Source organism: Kogia breviceps, chromosome 2 (assembly GCF_026419965.1).
Source record: "Kogia breviceps isolate mKogBre1 chromosome 2, mKogBre1 haplotype 1, whole genome shotgun sequence".
In the NCBI taxonomy this organism is placed as follows: Eukaryota; Metazoa; Chordata; class Mammalia; order Artiodactyla; family Physeteridae; genus Kogia; species Kogia breviceps.
This window is the reverse complement of record NC_081311.1, coordinates 33,148,470-33,172,236: the sequence shown is the minus strand read 5'-3', so window position 1 is coordinate 33,172,236 and position 23,767 is coordinate 33,148,470. Positions and strand designations below refer to the sequence as shown.

Sequence of the window (23,767 nt, the reverse complement as noted above, 5' to 3'; positions counted from 1 at the left end):
CCAGCTAGCCACCTGGCACTGGCACCACCAGAGCCCCTTCGTGGCTGACCCTGGTCAGAGACATCAGTAATATTTTCTTGCCTTTGTTATATTTGCTCCTTTCAATTGAAATTGAGTAAGATAATGCAGGTGAAATACCATACTCAGCATAGTGCCTGGAGCACAGACAGCATTCCACAAACGTTAGCTACCATTAAGTGCTTTTGATAAGTTATGAAAACAGTATGATTTGGACTTGCAAGTGGAAATAATAGTGAAATATTTTAAAAGCTGTAAAAAGTTATTTTCAATCTGTCCCAAGTGGCTTGTGGGTTTATATCTCTGGCCCTGTCTATAGCCCCAAGTCCACTGTTGCCCTTGGTGGAGATGATACTGAAATATTTTAAGTGAACTGAAATAACTAGCAAAATGGTTTTCTCAAGGAAATGGAAATGCACTTGGTTTGGGACGTGTCCTTTCTCCTGAAGTGCCTAGGTTGGCGCAGACATACTGGCCCCGCTGATGGTGGAGGGAGTCACAGCTGAAGGGGACACGGGTATTGCCCCTCCTTGGGCCTCTCTGTGGTCTGGAAGCACACACTGAGGCTGCACCTTGGCCGCCACTCATCCCTGAAGGCTCTGTCTCTTTCCCAAATCAAGCCAGAGTGCATGTTCCTGTTGCCCCGCTCGGGGTGGGGCAGGAGGCTGTGTTGTGTGATTCATCCTCAGGTTTCTCTACATAATCTTCCAGCTCAGGAGGGAGTGCTGCCATATAACCTCTCTTGATTCCAGGCAGCAAGCAATGATTAAAAATCTCCCATGCTGGACAGAGCTCACGCTACATGCAGTTTCAGTGTGTCCGTCTGTAAAAATGGTCTTCATTCCTGCACACTGGGGTAGAGCCTGGTCAATCCCTTGCACACAGTAGATGCTCAATAAATGCATGTTGCACTGAGCTAACAGATTGTCTCAATGAGCCCCACTGCCGTCTGAACCTATAGTTCTTGATTTTGAGTCCAGATCTCTTCTAAGCATTGCTATGTGAACTTCAAGTCCAAATAGACAGAGAAGAGTCAACGCTGGGATCACTATTTTTTAATTTTTGAAAAAGAATTCCTGGGTTAAGGAGTGCTTGGTTTTCCATGGAGCATGCCAACCAAATAACAAAGAACCCCCTCCCAGTGCCCCTCTAACCTCCAGATATGTTCCATGGGTCATCTGCCTTACACTTCCTGAATTTCAGGGGACCCCAGTGCCCCAAAGTGGTGTCCATAGACTTAGGGCCATCTCTTCCCAAGATCTCTAATGGCTCCATCAACTCCAACAAGGTCTGCAGTGATCTGGAACCAGAAATAGCTCGGGTCTACACTCATTAAAACCAACTCTTGAGTTTGGAAACTGACTTGAGTCTAGTATGCAGACCCTGGTTATTGCAGGCAACAGCCCCTCAAAGTTCTTTCCATCTGGGGCAGAATGATTCCTGCCTCATGTCCCAGGACCTACAAGTATGTAGAAATGCAGCCCCACTCAAAAGAAAAACTTCTATTAATATTTATTACGCTTTCCTGAATGATTGCCACACCCTTTCTGATGACTTTTCCAGCCTCAAAATATAGGGATAATGATTATGAGAATGGTTTCCACTTAACACAGGTTTTTTTGTTTGTTTGTTTGTTTTCGGTACGCGGGCCTCTCACTGCTGTGGCCTCTCCCGTTGCGGAGCACAGGCTCCGGACGCTCAGGCCCAGCGGCCATGGCTCACGGGCCCAGCCGCTCCGCGGCATGTGGGATCTTCCTGGACCGGGGCACGAACCCGTGTCCCCTGCATCGGCAGGCGGACTCTCAACCACTGCGCCACCAGGGAAGCCCTTGATACAGGTTTTTAAATGAGTAGAAGGACATAAAGATAAGGATTTGCTTGATCTGCCATCCCATGCACTGACTGAAGGGTGATGGGATTACATAGATCTATGCACATTCTTTCACTTGGTTAAAACAGAGGTTTTAAAACTATAGCCCTAGATGAAGTTCCGGGACCACCTATAGGGGACAGTAGGAGGGTGAGATTTAAGGTCCCACCTTTACTCCAAATTGAGCAGCTCCATGTGGTTCTGTGTTACGTACCAAATCATCAAAAGAGATTTTAGTTAAGCAAAAGTGCTTTGAAGTTTTGGAAAGCTACAAAGACAGACACAGTGCTAATGAAATCAGACTTCAAACCCAAATGAGTGTTGACATCATAATCATAATTTAATACCTACTGTTTATCGAGCACCTTCTATGTGCCAAATGCTGGGATAGGGGTTTCTGCACATGACCTCACTTATCTTTATGACAGCCCTGTGAGATGTACATTAAATGGCTCGGTAGTTAAGATTAGGAACTGTGGGTCAGGCTGTCTGGGTTCGAACCTTAACATTTACCTCTTACTGGCTATGTGCCTTGGGCTTTTTCACTTCTTGTGCCTCAGTATCTTCATCTATAAAAATGAGAATACTAAAAGCATCTACCGCATGTGTTATTGGGAGGCACTAATACACACAAGTTCTTAGAATGGGGTTTGATACATAGTGAGAGTGCAGTAAGTGTGAGCTGCTGTAATTTCTTTAGCAATATACTCTGTATCCATTTCTTACTTACCAACTATTCCTGAGCTACTTTGCTTCACTCTGAACATCCTCCGCCCACATCTACGTTCCTCTGTCACAGAGCATCCTGGGAAGAGAATTTTCTCCCACTGCAGGCAAGACAGTTGGCCTCAATGAATCAGTCATATTGGGGCTGGAAGGGGACTGAGAAGTGGGGTCCAATGCACTAATTTTATAGATAAGGAGACGGAGGTCCAAGGAGCTTTGATATGTGTCTAAGACATCTGACCCTAGAAATTCCCGCACACAATCCCAGCCAACCCCTCGAATGGGGAAAAATTTCACACACGAGATGAGGAGAGGCCAACTTCTCATTGCTCTGTGGTGCTCATTTAGCACACTTTTCCTTGATGTTGGTCCATGTATCAGAGTTCATTCTGCACATGGAAGGAATCTATCAGAGGGAACATTTGTCAGGTGTGTCTCATAAACTTTTTGCTCATTTGGAATGCAACTTTTCTACAGACTTGTGCCATCAGATGAGCATTTGAGTGTGTAAGAGCCCAAAATCCATTCAGGGATCCAACCGTTCATCAAACAACTCTGCCAAATAAAATTTGGCCACAGAAGACTGGAAGCTGTTGTGAGGGTTCCCAGAGTGTACTATGGAGGGGACTGTGGACATAATGTGAATCACATGTGATAATGATTTTTTTTCATATTTAACTACAGTTTAAAAATAGAGGTAGAAACACTATGATTTATGAGTTGAAATTGAAATTTCAAGAAAAAGATATGTTTCTCTGGCTCTTCTCCTGATCTTTCCTGGATTCTTAAGATTTTATCTTACATTTGAAAAAACAAGAATTGGTCGTAAAATTGTTTTCATGGTTTGGTGTTTAGGGATAAGAAAATGCCATTATGCCTTTCTAAAATTCAGTATAAAATGGGGTATTTCAAAGATTATTTTTTGGAAGGATGTTGTAAATTTTAATTTGCAAAAGGAGTTTTTAAGAGGCAGGAGTTTTTAAGCGACTCCTGGGTTGGAGTGGGAACATGGGGCATATCCCATAGACAGTGAGCTCCATGAAGATGGGGATTTTGTGTCTTATTTCCTGGTATCTCTGGTGCCTAACACGAGCTGGCACATAGTAGGCACTCAATCTATGGAGTGAGTGGTTGGTTCTCTCTTCTTCCTGCTTAAGCTTAGGGAAAATTGAAAAAGTCAATTTGTAAGATGACACTTTAGTGACAAAGTAACAAGTGATGCTGACTGTTTTGCAGATCTCCCTTTACATTTAAATGCTGCCATGTTTGAGGCCAACGGTGGCTGTGGTTATGTTCTGAAACCCCCAGTTCTGTGGGACAAGAACTGTCCCATGTATCAGAAGTTTTCTCCCTTGGAAAGAGACCTGGACAACATGGAGCCTGCCGTCTATTCTTTAACTGTAAGTCTGGCCCTGATGGTCCTAATAGAATATAGGAAGGTGTTTAAGCACTTCCTATATTCTTTTTTTTTTTAAATAAATTTATTTATTTATTTTTGGCTGCGTTGGGTCTTCGTTGCTGTGCGCAGGCTTTCTCTAGTTGCGGCGAGCGGGGGCTGCTCTTAGTTATGGTGCGTGGGCTTCTCATTGTGGTGGCTCCTCTTGTTGCGGAGCACGGGCTCTAGGCTCATGGGCTTCAGTAGTTGCAACATGCGGACTCAGTAGCTGTGGCTCGCGGGCTCTAGAGCGCAGGCTCAGTAGTTGTGGTGCACGGGCATAGTTGCTCCACGACATGTGGGATCTTCCCGGACCAGGGCTCGAACCCTTGTCCCCTGCACTGGCAGGCGGATTCTTAACCACTGAGCCACGAGGGAAGCCCGCCTTCCTATATTCTATTGGGATTCTAAGGTGTAATGCCTTTTGAACTCAAGGCGTTACAAAACTCTCATGTCACAATTTTGTTGGTGCAGATTTAGTTCCCAAAAGAATTTTTTTACTTCTCAGGAAGCAGCGGCTGAGGTTTAGGTATGCAGTCACCAGGCGCTGTATTCGCTAGAGCCCAGTAGGTGGAGTTATGAGCTCCCTGCTACCACCTCCATACTGATGATGGTAATTCTGTCTTCCAGGGCCCTCAGAATCATAACTCTCAGTGCATCTCATAAAAGCTGAGCTCTTTCTTAGAGCAGGTCATCTTAAACTCTAACAAGCTCTTATAAAAGGTAAAACAGGCATCAGTATACAAATCAATTAAATATCTTTCCTCCTTACAGTTTAACCTTTGTCATTCCTGGCCTTTCCTTATTCCTTTTATTGCCTAATTAACTAACTGTCAAAACTCCACAGACTGTCCTTAACATCAGAGTCCTGGTAGCTCGTTACTCATTTTTATCTCCAGCTTCTCTCACTCCCTCTTAGCTGAGGGAAAAAAAAAAAAAAAAAAAAACCCACTGAATGGGTGATAGAAAAGACAGGGAGCGATGAAGTTATCCCTCCATCCAACTCTAGATCTTGTCTGTTTCCCTCCAAAGGAGGAATGCCAAGCAGCCTCTGCTCACACCTCAAAACCCTGAGAGATCCCAACTCAGAGATTTTCTTACCACCAAACTGCTTTTTCTCTTTCCCTAAGACAGTAGAGCAGTAGCTCCTTTTCTGTGTGACCATTTTCACTAGACTTGAGTATAGCTTCATGTTGACAGGAGGCTATGAATTTTTAACAACATTCCCTGTGACTTGCTCCAGAACCTAACTATTCAAGAAAAAATTTTTGAAGTTGTAAAAGATACACCTAAAACACTTTGAACAGAACGTAAGTAACACATTTGTGGTTTCATATATAAGGCCCTCTTTTTTCCCAACTTCTTGACAAACTTAATTTCATCTTAATTACGTGGTTTTTGAAGCTATTTGAACATGTTGACAGTTGGAAGGTTATAGTTAGGTGAATGCCGTTGACAAAATAGATTTCACCATGATTCCAGTCATGCAATTACCTGATTATGATAACTTCTCTTTTTTTTAGCAGCCTTATTAATCATATACCTGGTCCATTCCAGAGGGTTCTTTGTCTTTCTTTGTGGAGGGGAGTGATGAGGCTCAGAGCCGACCTCTGTCTCTTTCGCATCTTCAGTGACTTTGATCCTTCTTCCTCCTCAGATTGTCTCTGGGCAGAACGTGTGCCCGAGTAACAGCACGGGAAGCCCGTGTATAGAGGTCGACGTCCTGGGCATGGCCCTGGATAGCTGCCACTTCCGCACGAAGCCCATCCACCGCAATACTCTGAACCCCATGTGGAATGAACAGTTCCTCTTCCGGGTTCACTTTGAAGATCTCCTGTTTCTTCGTTTTGCCGTTGTGGAGAACAACAGCTCGGTGGTAACTGCTCAGAGAATCATCCCCCTCAAGGCTCTAAAGCGAGGTAGAATCAAATTGTCAAAAGTTCATAATCATTGTAGCTGAGCGATGGATGCCCTGGGGTTCGTTACACACTTCTCTCTACTTTTGTATATGTTTGAAATGTTCACATTAAAAAGTGAAAATAAGAGGCAGAAGCAAATAATACAAGTGTGAACACTGAGCAGGTCTCAAAAGACGCTTTTCTTTTACATTATTCTAAAATCCGAAGTTATTGGCAACGTCTGTTATGAAGTGCAGCCTCTCCCGCTGTTGCTGATGTTGGAGCGGCATTCGTTGTGCTCTTGTCCCCATACATCCCTCCCCAGGTAGCGCCCGCCACACCCCTGGCGTGTTTAAAGCAGGGCCTGATGTGAGGAGAGGAAACCGAGAACAGGGAGGGTTGGGGTGTGCTGTGGCATGAGTGGGACGAGGTTGGAGTCGGTGCCTGGTGGGAGTCCAGTGTCAGAAGCCGGGGGTGGGTTTGGGTGCAGAGCAGGGAAGGTGGAGAATTCTGAGCAAAGGCCAGAGCTGCTGGCTTGCTGCATGTGGGCTTTGCCATGGCCCTTGGGGGAAACGTCAGCTTGTCGCACCTGTCCAGAACGTCTGTGCACTGCTTCTCAAACTTTGATGTGCAGTTGAGTCACCCAGGCTCTTAGTAATAAAATACAGACCTTGATACTGTGGGCCTGGGGCTTGAGATTCTGCCTTTCTAACAAGCCCCAGGGATGCTGCCTCTGCTGACCTCCTTTGAGTACCAAGTTTCCAGGACATACTTCCTCCCACAGCCATACTCTGCCAGCCTCTGAGCACCACCAACATGTTAGTCTCCTACTCTTTGGTTTTTCCTTGTTTCTCTTCTCCATTGTGTGAGTAGTGCATGGTCACTGTGTTAGTCAGCTAGGGCTGTGTAACAAAATACCACAGACTGGGTGGCTTAAACAACAGAGGTTTATTTTGTCAGTTTTGAAGGCTGGAAGCCCAAGATCAAGGTTTCAGCAAGTTTGCTCTCTTCTGAGGCCTCTCTCCTTGGCTTGCAGATGGCCAACTTCTCCCTGTGTCCTCACAGGGCCATCCCTTGGTCTGCGTGCACAGCATCTGGTGTTTCTCCGTGTCTGCCCTCCAGTCCCCTCTTCTTATAAGGACGCTGGTCATATTGGATTAGGACCCACCCTAATGACCCATTTTAACCCCATCACCTCTTTAAAGACCCTATCTCCAGAGAGTCACATTCTGAGGTAATAGGAGTTAGGGCTTCAACATACGAATTTTAGGAAGACACCATTCAATTCATCACAGTTATTACAGAAATATGACAAAGTACAGAGAAGCAAAAACAGGTTTTTTTAATTATCCTTTCTTCCATCTCTTGAAAATAGTTACTTTTGGTATATATATTTTGCAGGCTTTACACCTCTACCCATGTATATACGTATTAGCATATAGTATATATTTTGAACAAGTAAGCTTCCTACTAATCTTAGTGTTTTGCAACTTACTGGTTTTCACTTACTGATGTATGTAGTGAACAACTTTTCAGGTAAATAGCTATACATCTTCATTACCACTTTTTTTTTTTTTTTTTGTGGTGGCCTCTCCCCATGGCGGAGTACGGGCTCCGGACGCGCAGGCTCAGCAGCCATGGCTCACGGGCCCAGCCACTCCGCGGCATGTGGGATCTTCCTGGACCGGGGCATGAACCCGTGTCCCCTGCATCGGCAGGCGGACTCTCAACCACTGCGCCACCAGGGAAGCCCTTCATTACCACTTTTAAGAGCCACATATTATTCCATTTTATACTTGTACAAATACACACCATAACTTATTTAACCAACCCCCTATTGTTGGAATATTTTATTATCACTAAAGCTGTTCTAAAATGGAATATTTGTAGAACAGTTATTCTAGATGACTTGATAAACAAAAATGATCAGGTTTTCCTACTATATTTGGTTTGAGTTTAAAATTTTCAGTTTGAGTCTAAGTTAAAAACAGACCTTGGACAAGTTAACGACCACTAGGTAGCCCCAAACTGTCCCCTGGGGCAACACTCCTGGGTAAAGGCATCAGTTGGTTGTCACCCCTGCCCATCTTAAAGTCTTATTTCTCCCTATCATCTACTGACCTCCCTGGGGGATCTCCTTTGCAGAGCTCTGCAGTGTACAGCTAACAAGCTTTTCCCAATTCTGCACTGTTCCAGGATATCGACATCTTCAGCTGCGAAACCTCCACAATGAAGTCTTGGAAATCTCTAGTTTATTCATAAACAGCAGGAGGATGGAAGAAAATTCCTCTGGCAATACTATGCCGGCCTCTTTGGTAATTAAGTTCTATTTCACTCAGCTTCTTTGTGGGGATTGCTATGCTGGAGGCAGGCTTTCTTGTGGTCCGGGAATGTGGTCCATTTGAGTTATTGATTAGGTAGCTATGGAAATAATAATAATAATAATGGCTGACACTTGACACTTTCTAAGCACTTTACACATATACTAACTCACTTAATCCTTCCAATAACTTCATGAGCTAGCTATTAGTATCATCTCCATGTTACAAGGGAAGGTAAGAGCTAAGTACCCCTGAGGTCACACAGCTATAAACCCAAGTTCATCTAGTGCCAAAGCCCCTACTCTGAACGAGTACATTACAGTGCCTACCAAGGAAGTGAGCCAAAAACAACAACAAGGGGAAAAGGCTAATTATGCAAAGCCTGCTAGGAAGCATATTGATACTTCTAGAAAGTTTAGGTTAGACAAGGAAAATCCTTTGCTTCTTCAGCAGTCCAGGGGCAGATGTCACAGGCGAGCAGGGTCGGGTGAGCAGCCAGGTGCCGCTGGCGACACATAACTGCAAGCATAGCAATCCCCTGGCACCTGAGGAGACACAGCGTCTGCAGTCTTGGGAGTGGGAGAGGAACACCGCAAAAAGGGCCACCTTTACAGGAGCTGTCTTTTAACAAGTTCCCCAGGTAAAGTCCAAGCTGTTGAACTTCGAGAACCACTGGAGCAGCACTCACCCCAGTAATGCAGGGTTGTTTGCTTAAACAAGGAACTCTCTTTTAATTAACTGGTTAATTCCACTATGCTTGCTCTTTAAAAATTAATATAAAAGGGTGTCCATCAATCGCCTCTTTACATGTTTAATAATCTATTCATGGTTGCATCAATCTTGTACTTCAACAGGCTCCTAACAACTTTTGGAAAGGCGCCTTCTATGCTCACAATGGCGCTGGGTTTAGCCACTGCTGCTGCCACCTCTGAATAGCCCTGCTTTCTCCTCTGCTTCTCTTTCCCTAACCTTGACAGTTTCTTCTCTTTCTCTGTCCCTCACCTTGTTTTCTTGGGTTCTCCTCCTTTTCCCTTCAATGAGTGATCGAAGTTGAGCACAGCACTTTGGCCAAAGTAGGGGGAGGTACTGCCTCTGCCTTGTGCAGAGGACTGGGAAGCAGGGACGGGGCTGCCTGGTAGCTAAGAGCAAGAATTAGATGCTTTCAGAAAGGCAAGGCAGAGCTTAGTGTCCGCTTCTGGGTTGGTTGCCCTCAGTACCTGTTAGAGCTGAAGATCCCACACATGCCATGAATGAACCATTCTTCCTCACAACACTTCTGACACCAAATGTGTGGCGTCTCCTCGACACTACTCCTCCAACTCTCTGATGCCAGCTTGGGGTCCTACAGTTCAGTTCAGTTCCGACACTATCTACCTGGGCTGAGCATCAGATCCCACAAGTTAAGGGCTCAGTCCCACAGCACTGTCCCCACTTCAGATGCCAGTTGCAAGTCCCAGGCTGTCACTGGTACTCTTGACTGACCAGCTATAAATCCAGGAGGTTCCCACAACCCCCTCCTTAGGGCCAGTAGTTTGCTAGAATGACGACTCCTGAATGACTCAGGAAAGTGCTTTACTTACTATCACCAGTTTATTATCAAGGATACAACTCAGGACCAGCCAATGGAAGAGATACATAGGGTGAGGTATGAGGAGAGGGAGCAGAGTCTCCATGCCTTCTCTGGACACACCACCCTCCCAGCACCTCCATGTGTTCAACAACCCAGAAGCTCTCAGAATCCCGTCTCTTAGGGGGTTGGGTGGGTGCTTCCTCGCATAGGCATGACTGAGTAGATCATTGGCCATTAGTGACTAACTCAACCCCCAGCTCCTTTCCCCTCCCCTGAAGTCAGCAGTAGCCAGGGCTGAAAGTTCCAACCATCTAATCATGACTTGGTCTTTCTGGAGATCAGCTCCCATCCTGAAGCCATCTAGGGGCCTCCAGCCGTAAGTCATCTTATAGGCACACAGAAAACTCTCGTCACTCCAGAGATTCCGAGGGTTTAGAAGATGTGTGCCAGGAACGATGAGCAGAGACCAAATATTTATTTTCAATTATATCACACCATACCATCCTAGGTATAGCCCAGGCAGCAGCACATATGCTTTTGGCAAATATGTTCTTTGACCTTGGAAGTCATCACCTTCCATTGCTCAAGACAGTAACTGAAGATCATCCTGGACTTCTCCTTCTCTCTCACTGCCCCGTGTAAGACTTGATACATCTGTCTCCTTAGTATCTTTCAAATCCATTCATCTCTCTCTGTCCCTACCATCTTGGCCCTCGTTCATTCTCACCTGGCTTGTGGCCGTGGGTTCCTAACTGGTCCCCCTCCCTCTGAGTTTGACCACCTCTGTATGGCCTCCTTTAGGGCCTTTTAGACAGTTCTATCTAAAACTCAAATCTGACCATGTCACTCTTCTGTTAAAAATCCTTGCTCGGCTCGCCATTGCTCTCAGGATAACGTTTGTATGTGGACTGGGCAGAGACTCTGGGAAAGCCGAGAGCTCATGGGTCATTTAAAGGGACGGCGGCCACCCTGCTCTCAGCTCCAGCTGTTTTGTTGCCAAGCAGTTTTGCCAGATATTTTGGTTTTCAAGACTGTCAGGACATCTGGATTGGCATAAATGTTGACAACTATTTCAACTTTTTAAAAATATAGTGCAGGCTAAGCCATACAATTAAAATGCATGCATTTTATGGTATGCAAATCATGCCTTAATAAAATTGATTAAATAATAAAAACACATTGTACAAGCATAACAAAACAGCCAACCTCTCCTCCCCCACACCAAATAAAAACAAAATGCATGCTAAACAAAATACTTAGGCAGCCTTTTCCCCTCCATCACCTCACAGAATTCATTGAGGTTCCCAGAATGCCCTGCTTTAGGCCACCTCTAACGCTTTGTACACAGGCTATACCAATATCTGGGATGTTCTTGTCCCACTCTTTATCTGCTAATTCACACTGGGCCTTCAGATGATAACCATTTTCAGGAGGTGCTCTCTGATTTCCTCCAAACCTGGGTTCCCAAGGAACTTACCATGCTTCTTATAATTGTCCATGTTCTCTTCTAGCTGTTCTATTCAACTGGGAGCCCCTGAAGCCAGGGATAATGTCCCATTTCTCCCTGAATCCCCAGGGGCAGGCAAAATGTCTGATTCACTGCCAGCCCTCCATAAATGATTTTGTATTTTAAATGAATGAATATATCTTAATATACAAACTGCTCAAAGACTTGCGAGTTATACACCTCCCCAACTCCTCCTAACAGAAATACTTTCTGTATCATAATTATTTGTATGCCTGGACAGCAAGCTCCTTAAGGCCAGAATATTTTATTTATCATCTTACCAACCAAAATTCCAGCCCAGTGCCCTGAAGAGGGATGGAACTCAACAGACACTGTTGAATGTCAGTTTATAAGTAAGGACTGACATCTATTTCAGATAATATCAGTCCTCTAATTATGATGGAAAGAGACACTGTTATTTAAAATAAATTAATATTTTGGTGGTATGCTGCTAAATATTCTTACTAGACCATTAAGCAAGATGCACCATTGCCTGTTGAACCACAAAAAGATGCATCTGGTTATAAAAGGGTGCTCTTGTTTTGCATTTATGTGTCCCCATACGTACTTCTAAGAACTAGCACTTCTGTATTGGTGTAGCCTAGAAACAATATGAGAATGTAAATGAATGAGAAACCATGTGATCTTCCTTGACAGATGTTTAATACAGAAGAAAGAAAATGTTTGCAGATTCACAGAGTCACAGTACATGGGGTCCCAGGTCCAGAGCCCTTTGCTGTTTTCTCCATAAATGGAGGCACCAAGGCAAAGCAGCTTCTCCAACAAGTAAGTTCACTGAGCCTGTAGTTAATAAACAGTTCTCCTTTGAGGGAATCGCTATGCACAGGTTAACATTTTGCCCAACATTTTACAACGGACTTAAAGTCAGAGAAAGCAGCTTGTGTCAGATTTCATAGATTATCAAACAGAAGCTACTACCAAGTGGTTTGGGGGGCTTTGTTTTTTAAATCAGTCCATCCGTGAACTCCGGTGTCTACTGTCACAAAACACTGCTGGGGTTTTGGAGACGTTATAAAATATGATGATGTAAAGTAAGGAAACATTTCCACGGACCACCCATAAAAAGTAGCATATTACTGTCACCCTACGTGAGTAATCACAGGGCTATAAAGCAGGACTGGGGAGGGAGTGATGCTGGCCCTATCATGGAGCTAACAGTGTCGACTGACCTGCTCCTGGAAGCTTCGTGCCCTGAATTATTGCTGTAGTAGTAGCTGCCTTGCCCCACACAATCCACAGCCCAGCATCGACCATAGACCAAGGGCTGGGGTAAGGGGGGCAGAGTCTTCTTGAGAATCTTCTGCTCCCCCACCCCATCCCCAACTAATTCTGCTTCTCCAAGTGAGATGCAGCAGTGCCAAGTGCTGACTCTGGTCCTTGCATCATTGTTGGGGGCCGGGAGGAGGGGGGCGGGGAGGGGATGCCTGAAAAGAAGAATGTTTGCTCAATCTAAGCCGGATGGTGGCAGCCTTCTCTGGTCACTCACTTCAAGTTTAGCCTCTGTCGGTAACCTGGACAATAGAAAAAAGTGTGAAAGAAAACATCAGTAAGAGAAACTATCATGATGGGTAGTGTTTACTAAATTCTCCTAATGTGCCTGGATTATGCTTTACAATCAATCAGTGCCTCAATCATAAAATGAAACAAAATTAAGAGGTTGTGACTCTGGACTTCCCTGGTGACGCAGTGGTTAAGAATCCACCTGCCAATGCAGGGGACACAGGTTAGAGCCCTGGTCCGGGAAGGGGAAGATCCCATATGCCGCAGAGCAACTAAGCCCGTGCGCCACAACGACTGAGCCCACGTGCCTAGAGCCCGCGCTCCGCAGCAAGAGAAGCCACTGCAGTGAGAAGCCCGCGCGCACACCGCAACGAAGAATAGCCCCCGCTCGCCACAACTAGAGAAAGCCTGCGCGCAGCAACGCAGCCAAAAGACCCAACACAGCCAAAAGAGTTTATTGAAAGGGGAATTCCCAGGAATTCAGATGAGATTAACAGATGATTATTTCCAAAAGGAGAATGGGAGATTATCTTGGTAAAAGCTGGACTAGGTTCTTTGCCCTCTGTCCTGTGTTGCAAGATTACAAAGAGCTAAGTTCACGGTTGAAAAACCTAAAGTTTTTAATTCAGTAAGAGGTCTCATTCCAGCAGTGGGAAAAATAGTTATACTGTCTGGGGATTATGAATAAATTGTGTCATTGCCCGGAATGAAAATAAACAATCCTTTCTGGACCTAAGAGAATTCTTAGATCTTCCCAAAAGAATTATGCAACACTGCAGGGTAGGTTTCACTTATAAATTGCACATCAAACCTATCCGAACCCCATGAAAATAGACTTGTTCTTTTGCCCACTCTTCAGAGGTGTGCCTAAATTTGCCTTTGTTTTTTCTTTAGAGTCTGACCATTGATCAAGACACCAAACCTATTGCCACAGACTATTTTTTAATGGAAGAAAAATATTTTATATCTAAAGAAAAGAATGAATGTAGGAAACAACCATTCCAGAGAGCCATTGGTCCAGAAGAAGAGATCATGCAGATTTTAAGCAGCTGGTTTCCAGAAGAGGGATATGTTGGCAGGATTGTCTTAAAAACCCAGCAGGAAGTAAGTGTGTCTTGGGGCAGCCTACATTGTAGCAGCTCATATGTAACTCACCACCTCACCACTAGCCGCCTGCCTCAAATTCAGAATTTCTTATCATTGCAACGTGCTTCATAGTCGTTTTAAGTAAGTGTGGAGAATTGATTTTATTCTTCTGCACATATTCAGAATGTTAACTCTGTAAGTTACAGAAATCCGGTCTAAAAATCATCCCTTAGGAAACAAAGGGAGAAGGAACTGAAGGATTCCTTAAGCATGTCATCAGTGGTACGTCGTGTTTTATCTGTTTGTGTGAAGACATGGTTATGAGGGTCACAGTAGCGTGTAATGGAAGGCCTTGTAGGCATTTTGCGTTTGGGGGTTTGTTGCCTGTTCAAGTTTTAGCTAATAAAATGTATATGACAACAGGCAGTAGAGACATCGGGAATGAATGTTTAAGAAAGGCTGGTGGAACAGAAGCATTTTGAAAAAAGGAGAAATTAGAGGGGAAGCATTTTCTGATGAGTACAATACAGCAAGTTCTCCTTTATGTGCCTTTGTTGGGAGGAAAGTTTCGAAATGACTGAAATACATCTCGAAAGATAGCAAATCATATTTCATGTATCTAGGCTTACCGGCTGCCCAGCAACACACAGTACAAATTTACTGATTGACGAAATGAATTCAGCGTGCATTGAATGCTAGCGGACACTGGCATAGCTGATAGATTTGGGCTATAAGTATTTCCATTTAGTTACTTTGTGGAACTAGTAAGATACATAAGCAATTTGCCCATGAAGCTGCAGTCTGTTACCTCTGCTCTTGCCTGCCTGCTTTGTATGATTTTCTTGTCTTCTGGGCTCTCAAGCGGTTAGGTATCTTCCTATGGTCAATATGCTCTCCGCTGACACCTGCTGGCTTTGAAATCAGACAAACCTGGCTTTGACACAAATTAGATGGATGGCCTTCAATGGCTCATCTGAAGTCTGTAAACCTCTATGCCCTACCCTGAGATTATAAATTATGTCATGTGAATTAGCACCCAACCCCACTCTCCGATTGGTTAAATATATTAATCAATGCAATGACATATTATGCAAAATCTTTAGGCACTTACTTGAAATGATCAGTCTTTTAAGTGAAGAGAAAAAAGGAGTTGTAGAATAACACAGGTACTAGAATACAGTCTCGTTTTATGTAATAAAAATAGGGCTTCCCTGGTGGCGCAGTGGTTGAGAGTCCGCCTGCCGATGCAGGGGACACGGGTTCGTGCCCCGGTCTGGGAGGATCCCACGTGCCGCGGAGCGACTGGGCCCGTGAGCCATGGCCGCTGGGCCTGCGCGTCCGGAGCCTGTGCTCCGCAACGGGAGAGGCCACAACAGTGAGAGGCCCGCGTACCGCACAAAAAAAAAAAAAAAAAAATAGACAATGGCTCTCTCCCCCTCACTCATAATATGATGAATGGGGTCAAAACAGTTCAGTTGTGTAAATTCTAGGGACCACGACTGCAAGATTAATGAAATGATTGGGGCGAGGCTGTGCGTCTGGCTGGTGAGAAGCCCCAGGAGCCAGTCCTTTCTGGTCCTGGCTACAGTTTGGCGCCACCTGGTGACAGTTGTCCATTTTGACTTTAAAATCAGTGGGAACTATTCTAGGTCTTGGGGGGCTGGCTGGACTTTCCAGGACAATGACAGTGATTCTTGGAGTCTTCTGGTTAGGTAGCACCATTTCTGTGGCCTGAGCTGAGATTAAGCTAGAATGCTGGGGACTGGAGGGCCTTCCTGCCACATCCTCACTTCCTGAGCTGGGGTTCCCTACTGCCCACCTGCCTTGCCTCCCCCTCGCGGAAGACAACTTTGCACGACCTTATTTGAGAATGGGGCTAACAGAGAACGGGAGCCATTTGACGATCACATTATATCCAAATTCACATAATTCCAGGGTTTCTTTGTATATATTTATTCACATACACAAAAATACATTTGTACATCCACAGCAGATGGTTAAAAGGATATGCAACCTAATAACAGTGGGTTTTTTGTGGAGAATGAGATGGGAGAGGTGGAAGAGAAAAAGAAAAAAGGTAGAAATGGGAAGTTTGCCTTTTTATTGATATATTTCCTTACCGCTTGAAAATTTTTTTAAAAATACATATGTCTATAGATATATCTGTGTATGTAATATATAATTATATATGTAAAATTCACTGAAGGCCAACCCACCAAAAGCCGTCTAACCTGATGACCAATTCTCATGATTATTGAGGATTTTGTCGATATTCATTTCGATGTGTCTTACTTCCAGTCATTGTTTTAGCCTTTCCACTGTGGGTTTTGTTCATCCAGCCTGCCTGAATGCCGATTTTGCATGTTTCACGTTTCAGATACCTAGCATTTCTTAAGTGCTCAAGGTCTGTGGGGGAATGGGTAGATTTCTCTTAAATGTATTTATTGTGTTCTTATTTGGCTTTTAGTAATTGGCAAAATGGCATATTGTCTTTTTACAAATTTATCTCTAGCTGATTTGGACTCAAAATCCACAGCTAATAGGAGCAGATCTACTGGCTTGTTCTGGACCAAACCTTATCAGTGTGTCAACATCAGCAGAAACTTACAGTACTTTCCTCCTCTAAGAAGAGATGTATATCCTTTTAGAATAGTTTATGAAATAGTAACTAGCATATGGAATATAAAGCTAAAAAGCTGTTTCCACGTTACCAAGATCCATGTCAAATTTTTGCTAGGTTTTTCTTTCCTTACTCCACATCATCTTACCATCTACTCAGACTTTTCTTCTTTTTTAACATAGAACCTGGAAGAGAAGAGCATCGTTCAAGATGACAAGGAGATGATCTTGAGCTCAGAGGAGGAGAGTTTCTTTGTCCAAGTGCATGACGTTTCTCCAGAGCAACCGCGAACGGTCATCAAGGCGCCCCGCGTCAGCACCGCGCAGGACGTCATTCAGCAGGTGAAGGCCTCCCCTTCCTCACCTCAGTCCTGTTCTCGGTGTGAACTATTGGGACAAATCAGATATCAGCTTCCTTTGTGAATGAGGTTCTAGAACAAAGGGGACCTGACAAGGGAGAGTGTGCCTCTTAAGGCTGAGAAATAGATTCCTTCAACGATACTTGCCCAGTATCTACTGTGAGTCAGGCTCTCTCTGAAGCCTCGATAGTGGATCTAGAAGGTGGCTCTGCAGAGCGGGAACGTCATCATCCCAGAAAGGCCTAAGCCAGTACTTAATGGCCATCTCTCAGGGATCCTTCAGAGGACATGCAGGAGGCCTCCTCTGACCCTCTCCCCTCCTCTGGTCATGCTTCTCTGTGTACATGGCTTCAGAGAACTATTTCCTTCTTTTGAAGACCTGTTATGGTTTGCATTTATTAAACACTCACTTGAGAAGATAGCATAACAGTTAGCAGACTCTAGATCAGATTGCTCCAGGTGCAAATCCCAGCTCTACTTCTTACTATAGCTCTGAGAGCTTGGACAAGTTATTGAACCATCTGTGCCTTAGTTACACTGGTGTGCTGGTAAACTGGCTCTCTTCAAAAAAAAAAAAAAAAGGCCCTGATTTTGTAGCATTTGCCAGTTTCTATCTTGTAAATCCTCCCCACCACATCTGATTCCAGTGGACTCCAGCACACCATGTGCTAAGCTACCATGCAGATAACATGGAGAATAGTACATTAGCACTTTCCTTATAGAGTTATTGTGAAGATTAAGTAAATATACGTAAAGCACATTCGCCTATTACAACACCTAGCACGTGGCAAACACTACTTAAGTGCTATTTGCTATTCTTATTGCATGATAGTTTGGTTAATATTAGCCTCCTTAATAGACCTTGAACTCCCCAAACTATATACAGTATCTGGGACATAGTAAGCCCTCACTAAACATGTGATGAGTGAATAAATGCATAAATGAAAGATAATCTTGTACTAAATGAGAAGTGAGACCAGGTAAGTTCTAACATCCAAGACTCTGAGGTGAAGGGACAGCCTCGTGGGACAGAGAGGCTCCCGAGGGTCAAGATTCTGTCCCTCGCTGTCTGCATGACCTTCCATTTCTACCAGCTTTGGTGGATGCAGAAAATCCAGTTCTAGTCCTTTTTCTGTTACTTACTAGCTGTGCATCCACTGGAATCTGCCTGACCTCTGTATGCTTAAACTCCCTTGTCTGAAAAATGGGCATAGTAATACCTAAATCATGGACGGTTGTGAAGCTAAATGAGGCAATGTGGGAAAGCTCCTATAAGCTAGCTACAACTACGACAATGTATGAGAAGTGGGACGACATGATCTGAAAGACCCCCTCCATCTCTTAAAGTCTGATATTTTCCCACCTCAAAGTCTCATCTACAGTGAAGCAGGTGTTGGAGATAGCGTATCTTTATTCAGTTGATCATAACTTGTCTTTCAGACCTTATGCAAAGCCAAATATTCCTATAGCATCTTGAGCAACCCGAACCCGGGTGATTATGTGCTTTTGGAAGAGGTGGTGAAAGACACTGCCAACAGGAAGTCTTCTACCCCAAAGTCCTCCCAGCGTGTCCTTTTGGATCAGGAGTGTGTTTTTCAAGCTCAAAGCAGGTGGAAAGGTGCAGGAAAATTTATCCTTAAGCTAAAGGAACAAGTGCAGGTAAAGTGCAAGGTTATTTTTCTCTCTTCACGAATTATTTGATATTCATAACTACAGTTTAATCAAATTCAGGAGCTAGTGAAATCTAGGAGAAAGATCCCGAGTCAAGGAAATTAGTCAGAAGAATGTTGTTTGGCTCTGTTTTCACTGTGTGGAAAGAAATGTCTTCCCCTCTGAGCTTACGCAGTCCTGAGAGGGGAATCCCTCAGCTCTGCTTTCCAAAGCTCTACTTACTAGAAGGCGAACAAGAAAGGGCTTTTTCTGATAGTGTCATGTGATTGGGGACCCTGGCTTTAACCTAATACCAATGGAAGATTCTCATTTTCCACAGGCATCCCGAGAAGACAAAAGAAAAGGCATCTCTTTTGCAAGCGAACTCAAGAAGCTCACCAAGTCGACTAAACAGCCCCGAGGACTCACATCACCTTCTCAGGTCTTGGCCTCAGAAAATGTCCAAAACAAGGAGGAGAAACCTGTGGGCGGCTTGTCCTCCAGTGACACGATAGACTATCGACAGTGAGCAGGGGTAGCACGTTTTACCCAGGTATTCTGAGTCACTGCACTGTTCTGAAACGGGGGTCAACTTACACTACTTTGTCAGACACAGTCTGTACACTATCGTTTGTCTTTTCCAAGAGGAGGATGTCCCTGAGGCAGGTAGGAATGGTACCCTACAAGAAAAGGGCTCTGAAGATACACATCACTTCAGCACTGATAATTTTAGATCTCCTTATTTTGTAGATAACTAAAGGCCCCAGGAGGACAACAAACTTGCCCACTCTACAACAGCCTTATCTCATCAGACACAGAACTGTCTTAATTACTGGTAACTCATATGAACATACTTGAAGGGCTGCTATGGGCCATTCAGCTTTTATTCCTTTGGATTTCTAGTTTGATGTTCTTCTAATTCAGGTCTGATTTACTCTCAACAACCTCCACTTCTTCTGCCTCAATTAAAAAATTAAAATCTGGCATCCAGGATGTAATGATTAAAAAGAAAGCAAAATGACATAACAGCCTGCAGTAAATCACGCCTTTGGTTGCCAGCTTACTGCTTGGTATTCACATACAGAGTAAATTTCACTCTATCTTAAAACAGACTATTTATATGGAACCTGAATTTAAAAAAAGAAAAAGCATGTGAGGAAACCAAACGTAGATTTCTTCTTTTCACTTAGTTTCTTAATGAACCCAAGGGATTATTAACACCCACTTTTCACCTGTTCCATCACAGTTCTAAGATTTAAAATTCTCAAGAGACCAACTGCACAGTGAAGGCATTGTTGCTTACACTACAGAGCTACATCATCTGTCTTCATCACAATCAGATATTTGTAGAAGCTCATAATTAAAGAATTTATTAATATCTCTTGACCGGGCCAAATTTGCCTTATAAAAGCCAAAAAGAAGGCTGATACATTGAGCCAATGTTTAAGGAGCAACTCCTAAAACAATCGGTGCCCCGTATACACTTACAAAGAAAGCTCTTTCAAAACAGACGAGGCCAAATACAGGAAACTGCCTCCTCCAGAACTTCTGCACATCCCATTATCTTGAGTCAGGGCTTTTTAGGTTCTGTATGCAAAGACTCATGAGGAAGAAATCTCGGCTCTACGGCAGCAATCCACATCACACAGCATCAGATAATAGTGAATATGCAGAGTATAGTGAAGCCCTGGGCTGTTCCAGACTCTGAGGAGGCTCAGCACCCATTTTCTGTTGCGGTACCTCTGGTATCCCATTTTTAAAGTTCAGACTCACTTCCTTTCCTGCCACAGTGTCACCCAGACAGGCAGTGTCTCCGAAAGCCCAGTGAGCTTTAGGACTAAGTACCATGCTAAGCCTCTCCAACTTTTGGAAAGTGACTCACAGTGGTAGTGGGTGTGTGAGCACACAATAAAGACAGTGATCAAAATTTCAAATATTGTTTTCCATATCAAGAACTTAGCATCAAATAAATCATAGGTGTGATAATGTTATGCACACCTCTCTATCATAACCTCCTTAATGACAGAGTGAAATTACACTCTGCACATAAAGAGCCCTCGGTGTGCCAGAAGATTAATAAGTACGTAAGAATACAACTCCACTAGAAATTTGACTTTAAAATAATGTGCTTGCTATAATGAGCATTACTAGTTGCTTATATTTTAGGAGAGTAGGGAGGGTGGTGGTGATTTAGACAATTGCCTTTGGACTCAATTTTCCTATAGTAAGCAGATATTCAGAATCAGTTAAATGACCTCACATCTTTCACTAAACTTGGGGAAGCTCCTCTTTAAAAATAGCCATTGAGGGACTTCCCTGGTGGTCCAGTGGCTAAGACTCTGCACTCCCAATGCAGGGGGCCCAGGTTCGATACCTGGTCAGGGAACTAGATCCCGCATGCCACAACTAAGAAATGAATGCTGCAACTAAAAGACCCCGCATACTGCAACTGAAGATCCTGCACACGGCAACGAAGATTCCCTGTGCTGCAACTAAGACGCAGCGCAGACAAATAAATAAACAGATAAATATTTTTTAATTTAAAAATAAAATTAAAATAGCCATTGATATAATAATAATAGTAATAGCCATTGGTGCATCTATGGGAATATAGATCCCATGTTATTAATTTTACAAATAGTGTTTCGAAGAAAGAACACTTGTGAAAAAAGAAGGGCCTTTCTGTATATGCTCGTAAGAAAACAAGTTTAATATTTTTATTGCTTTCTGAGTGATATAGTTCATGTTATTTGTTCTGAAATATTCACCTCTAAAGTTTCAAGAGTTACCTCCTAATAATAATCTAAGAATTTCTAAACAAATAATTATTTAACTTACTCAACTAGTTGACAGAAGTCCACCTTTTTTTTCTTTTAAAGCTGAACAGTTTAATTATGGTTTAAAAAAAAAATCTTTGTAAAGAATGTGATGTTCCAGGGCAGAAATAGCCTAATGTTCCACCTCCCAGGAACATCATGTTCTACCACTGTGAGTTTACAGGAAATCGTCTCTCCCCCAAACCCAGTCACCAGAGCTTGGGTTTCTGTTGGTTGAACAACCTTAAACCTTGCTACACTATGAACATTTCTGTTCCTTCACTTTAAAGAGACTGACAAGCCTATGTATACAATTTTACAGGTGAAGATCTTTGGGCAAGAAGTTATAAAGTCAAGAATGAATATGATGGAAACAAATATAACTTCCTTATTTTCATTAGACTTAAACTGGAAATTGATGATTTCTGAACTTGCGATATGAGGTCCACACTGAGGTCAAGCAAAATGGCACAGGGCTAGCTACCAACCAGTTTCCTGATGAAGCAAAGACGCCCAGCAGACTGCCATTTTACACGTGTCAACAGTTGGAAAAACCATTGCTAACCTTGCAATAATTGACTGAGAACAAGGGTCAACAAACTTTGTAAAGGGCTAGACAGTAAGTATTTTAGGCCTTATGGGCCATATGGTCTCCACTGCAATGACTCAACTCAGCTGTAGTGCAAAAGCAGCCACAGACAATACATACGTGAATGAATGTGGCTGTGATCCAAGAAAACTATATAAAGACACTGAAATTGTAATTTCATATAATTTTCCCATGTAATAAATATTCCTCTTTTGGTTTTTTAAAATCATTTAAAAATGTAAAAACTATTCTTAGTTCAAGAGCCGTACGAAACCAGGTGGCAGGCTGGATTTGGCCCAAGGGCCATAGTTTGCTGACCTGACTTAGAAAACTGGGAACAAGATGCAGAGGTATGAAAACAAGCAGGCTAGTTTAGTCATACATTTTATGGCTGGGAATTGGAAGATTTGGGGCATTGCAAGTGTAAATGTCCTATAAGATTCATTTAAAAGTAATTCAATTTAGTTTCTATTATTGGGTACCATTGTGAATTCTGTAGTATTTCTTTTTAGCTACAGAATGAGGTTGGGTGTTTTTACGTTTATTGCTTATATATTCACAGACTTTTGTTTTCCATAAAATGAATTTAGAATAACGTATAATATCTACTGAGTTGTGACATCTTAACAAGAAACTTAACCATGTTTTTAAAGCAAAAGTAGATTGTTGGTGTTTATTTATTTTACTAGGTTTGTACTGACCTTGCACCTATATATTTATTATACATAGCTTTCTTGATATTGCTTGCAGATTAGAAGCGTTAGTGGTTCTATCTCACTATTTGAAGACAAATCTAAAAAGAAAAAATTTATGCTCTGAATATCTGAAATAGGCCAGAATTTCATGTAACTTGCCATTTAATGTAAATTATTTAAAAAACCTTGCTGTATAAAACTATCATGTACGTGTAAAGGATTCTTCTTATTCTTGGCCTGAAGCAAATTATGATTTTTAAAATGAAAGGTGTTCCTCTAAGTAAAATCCAAATTTTATCTTTCTGTTGACATTAAAATTTAAGATGTTTTTCCTCAAATTATAAAACACACTAAAAATCCTAACTTTTGCTTTGAGAAGTTTTTCACCATAAAAAAATGAATAAAACAACCCCCAAGTTCTTTGCATACACTAAAAGAAGTTAATATATATTTAATATATATTATATATGTTATTGGAAGTTCTGACTGAGTCAAAGCCTTAATGCTAGAAGAGCCACGTTTGCTTGTCCACAGAATTCAGGCTATTCCGGTTTGATGTCGTTTTTACAGTGCTACAGGTTTCTTTTTAAATCAAATAATCAGTCTGCAACAAATGTACAATGCTGCCTCATTTTTTTAAATATTCCAGAAACCGTAATCAAGTTCCTCTAAACTAAGAGGCATTTTTTCCTCTGGTTGGGCTTTACTGTGTCATAAAAATTGGGTTACTGGTCTAACTGGCAAGAGTCAAGATGAAAACTGTGCAGAGTAACGAGATGGAAAGCAAGATCGGTCTCACTAGGTTCATCACTTGGCCTTGACTCTAAGCCCTGCAGCACCCCACCCCATGGCCCTTAGCACAAAATCTGAAGCTTACCTTGAGACTGAAAGGGAGACTAGGTTTTAGCAAGAGAGTGAACCCAACCTCCGGCCTATGTTGCAACCCAACTTGGTGGTTCATTTTGAGGTGAAAGGACATACTCTACTGTATTTGAGTCTTGGGGACGTTAGGGGGGACTACTTTGCTATGACAGCTAACCAGCACAACCTGGTGTTTGCCAAAAGTAGGAAATTTTGATTTAGATCT

The 23,767-nt window shown here is 43.0% G+C and overlaps 2 protein-coding genes and 1 non-coding gene across 10 annotated transcripts in view; 2 read left to right on the top strand and 1 right to left on the bottom strand.

The window, feature by feature from the left end:
• PLCE1 (phospholipase C epsilon 1) overlaps positions 1–23,042 on the top strand; it is a 328,855-nt gene extending 305,813 nt beyond the window's left edge. For 4 of the 5 annotated variants that reach the window (XM_059054408.2, XM_059054405.2, XM_067024973.1 and 1 more), the window contains 9 exons: positions 3,851–4,014; positions 5,707–5,968; positions 8,144–8,262; positions 12,003–12,131; positions 13,761–13,970; positions 16,755–16,913; positions 18,371–18,589; positions 18,921–19,133; positions 21,719–23,026. In XM_059054408.2, coding sequence (XP_058910391.1) covers positions 3,851–4,014; positions 5,707–5,968; positions 8,144–8,262; positions 12,003–12,131; positions 13,761–13,970; positions 16,755–16,913; positions 18,371–18,589; positions 18,921–19,109 — 1,451 coding nt within the window. In that variant the 3' untranslated portion in view covers positions 19,110–19,133; positions 21,719–23,026. Of the gene's footprint in view, positions 1–3,850; positions 4,015–5,706; positions 5,969–8,143; positions 8,263–12,002; positions 12,132–13,760; positions 13,971–16,754; positions 16,914–18,370; positions 18,590–18,920; positions 19,134–21,718 lie in introns of all 5 variants that reach the window. The other variant, XM_067024972.1, reaches the window with a different exon arrangement.
• The window catches only part of NOC3L (NOC3 like DNA replication regulator), a 47,981-nt gene continuing 36,214 nt past the window's right edge, over positions 12,001–23,767 (bottom strand). For 3 of the 4 annotated variants that reach the window (XR_010838862.1, XM_067025028.1, XM_067025029.1), the window contains one exon: positions 15,890–16,958. Coding sequence is in view for 3 of the 4 variants with exons in the window: in XM_067025029.1 (XP_066881130.1) it covers positions 16,932–16,958 (27 nt within the window). In the remaining variant the exon portion in view is untranslated. Of the gene's footprint in view, positions 12,878–15,889; positions 16,959–23,767 lie in introns of those variants that run through there. The other variant, XM_059054493.2, reaches the window with a different exon arrangement.
• On the top strand, positions 20,894–20,966 carry TRNAG-CCC (transfer RNA glycine (anticodon CCC)). Its single transcript has one exon. It is a non-coding gene; the product is annotated as a tRNA-Gly (tRNA).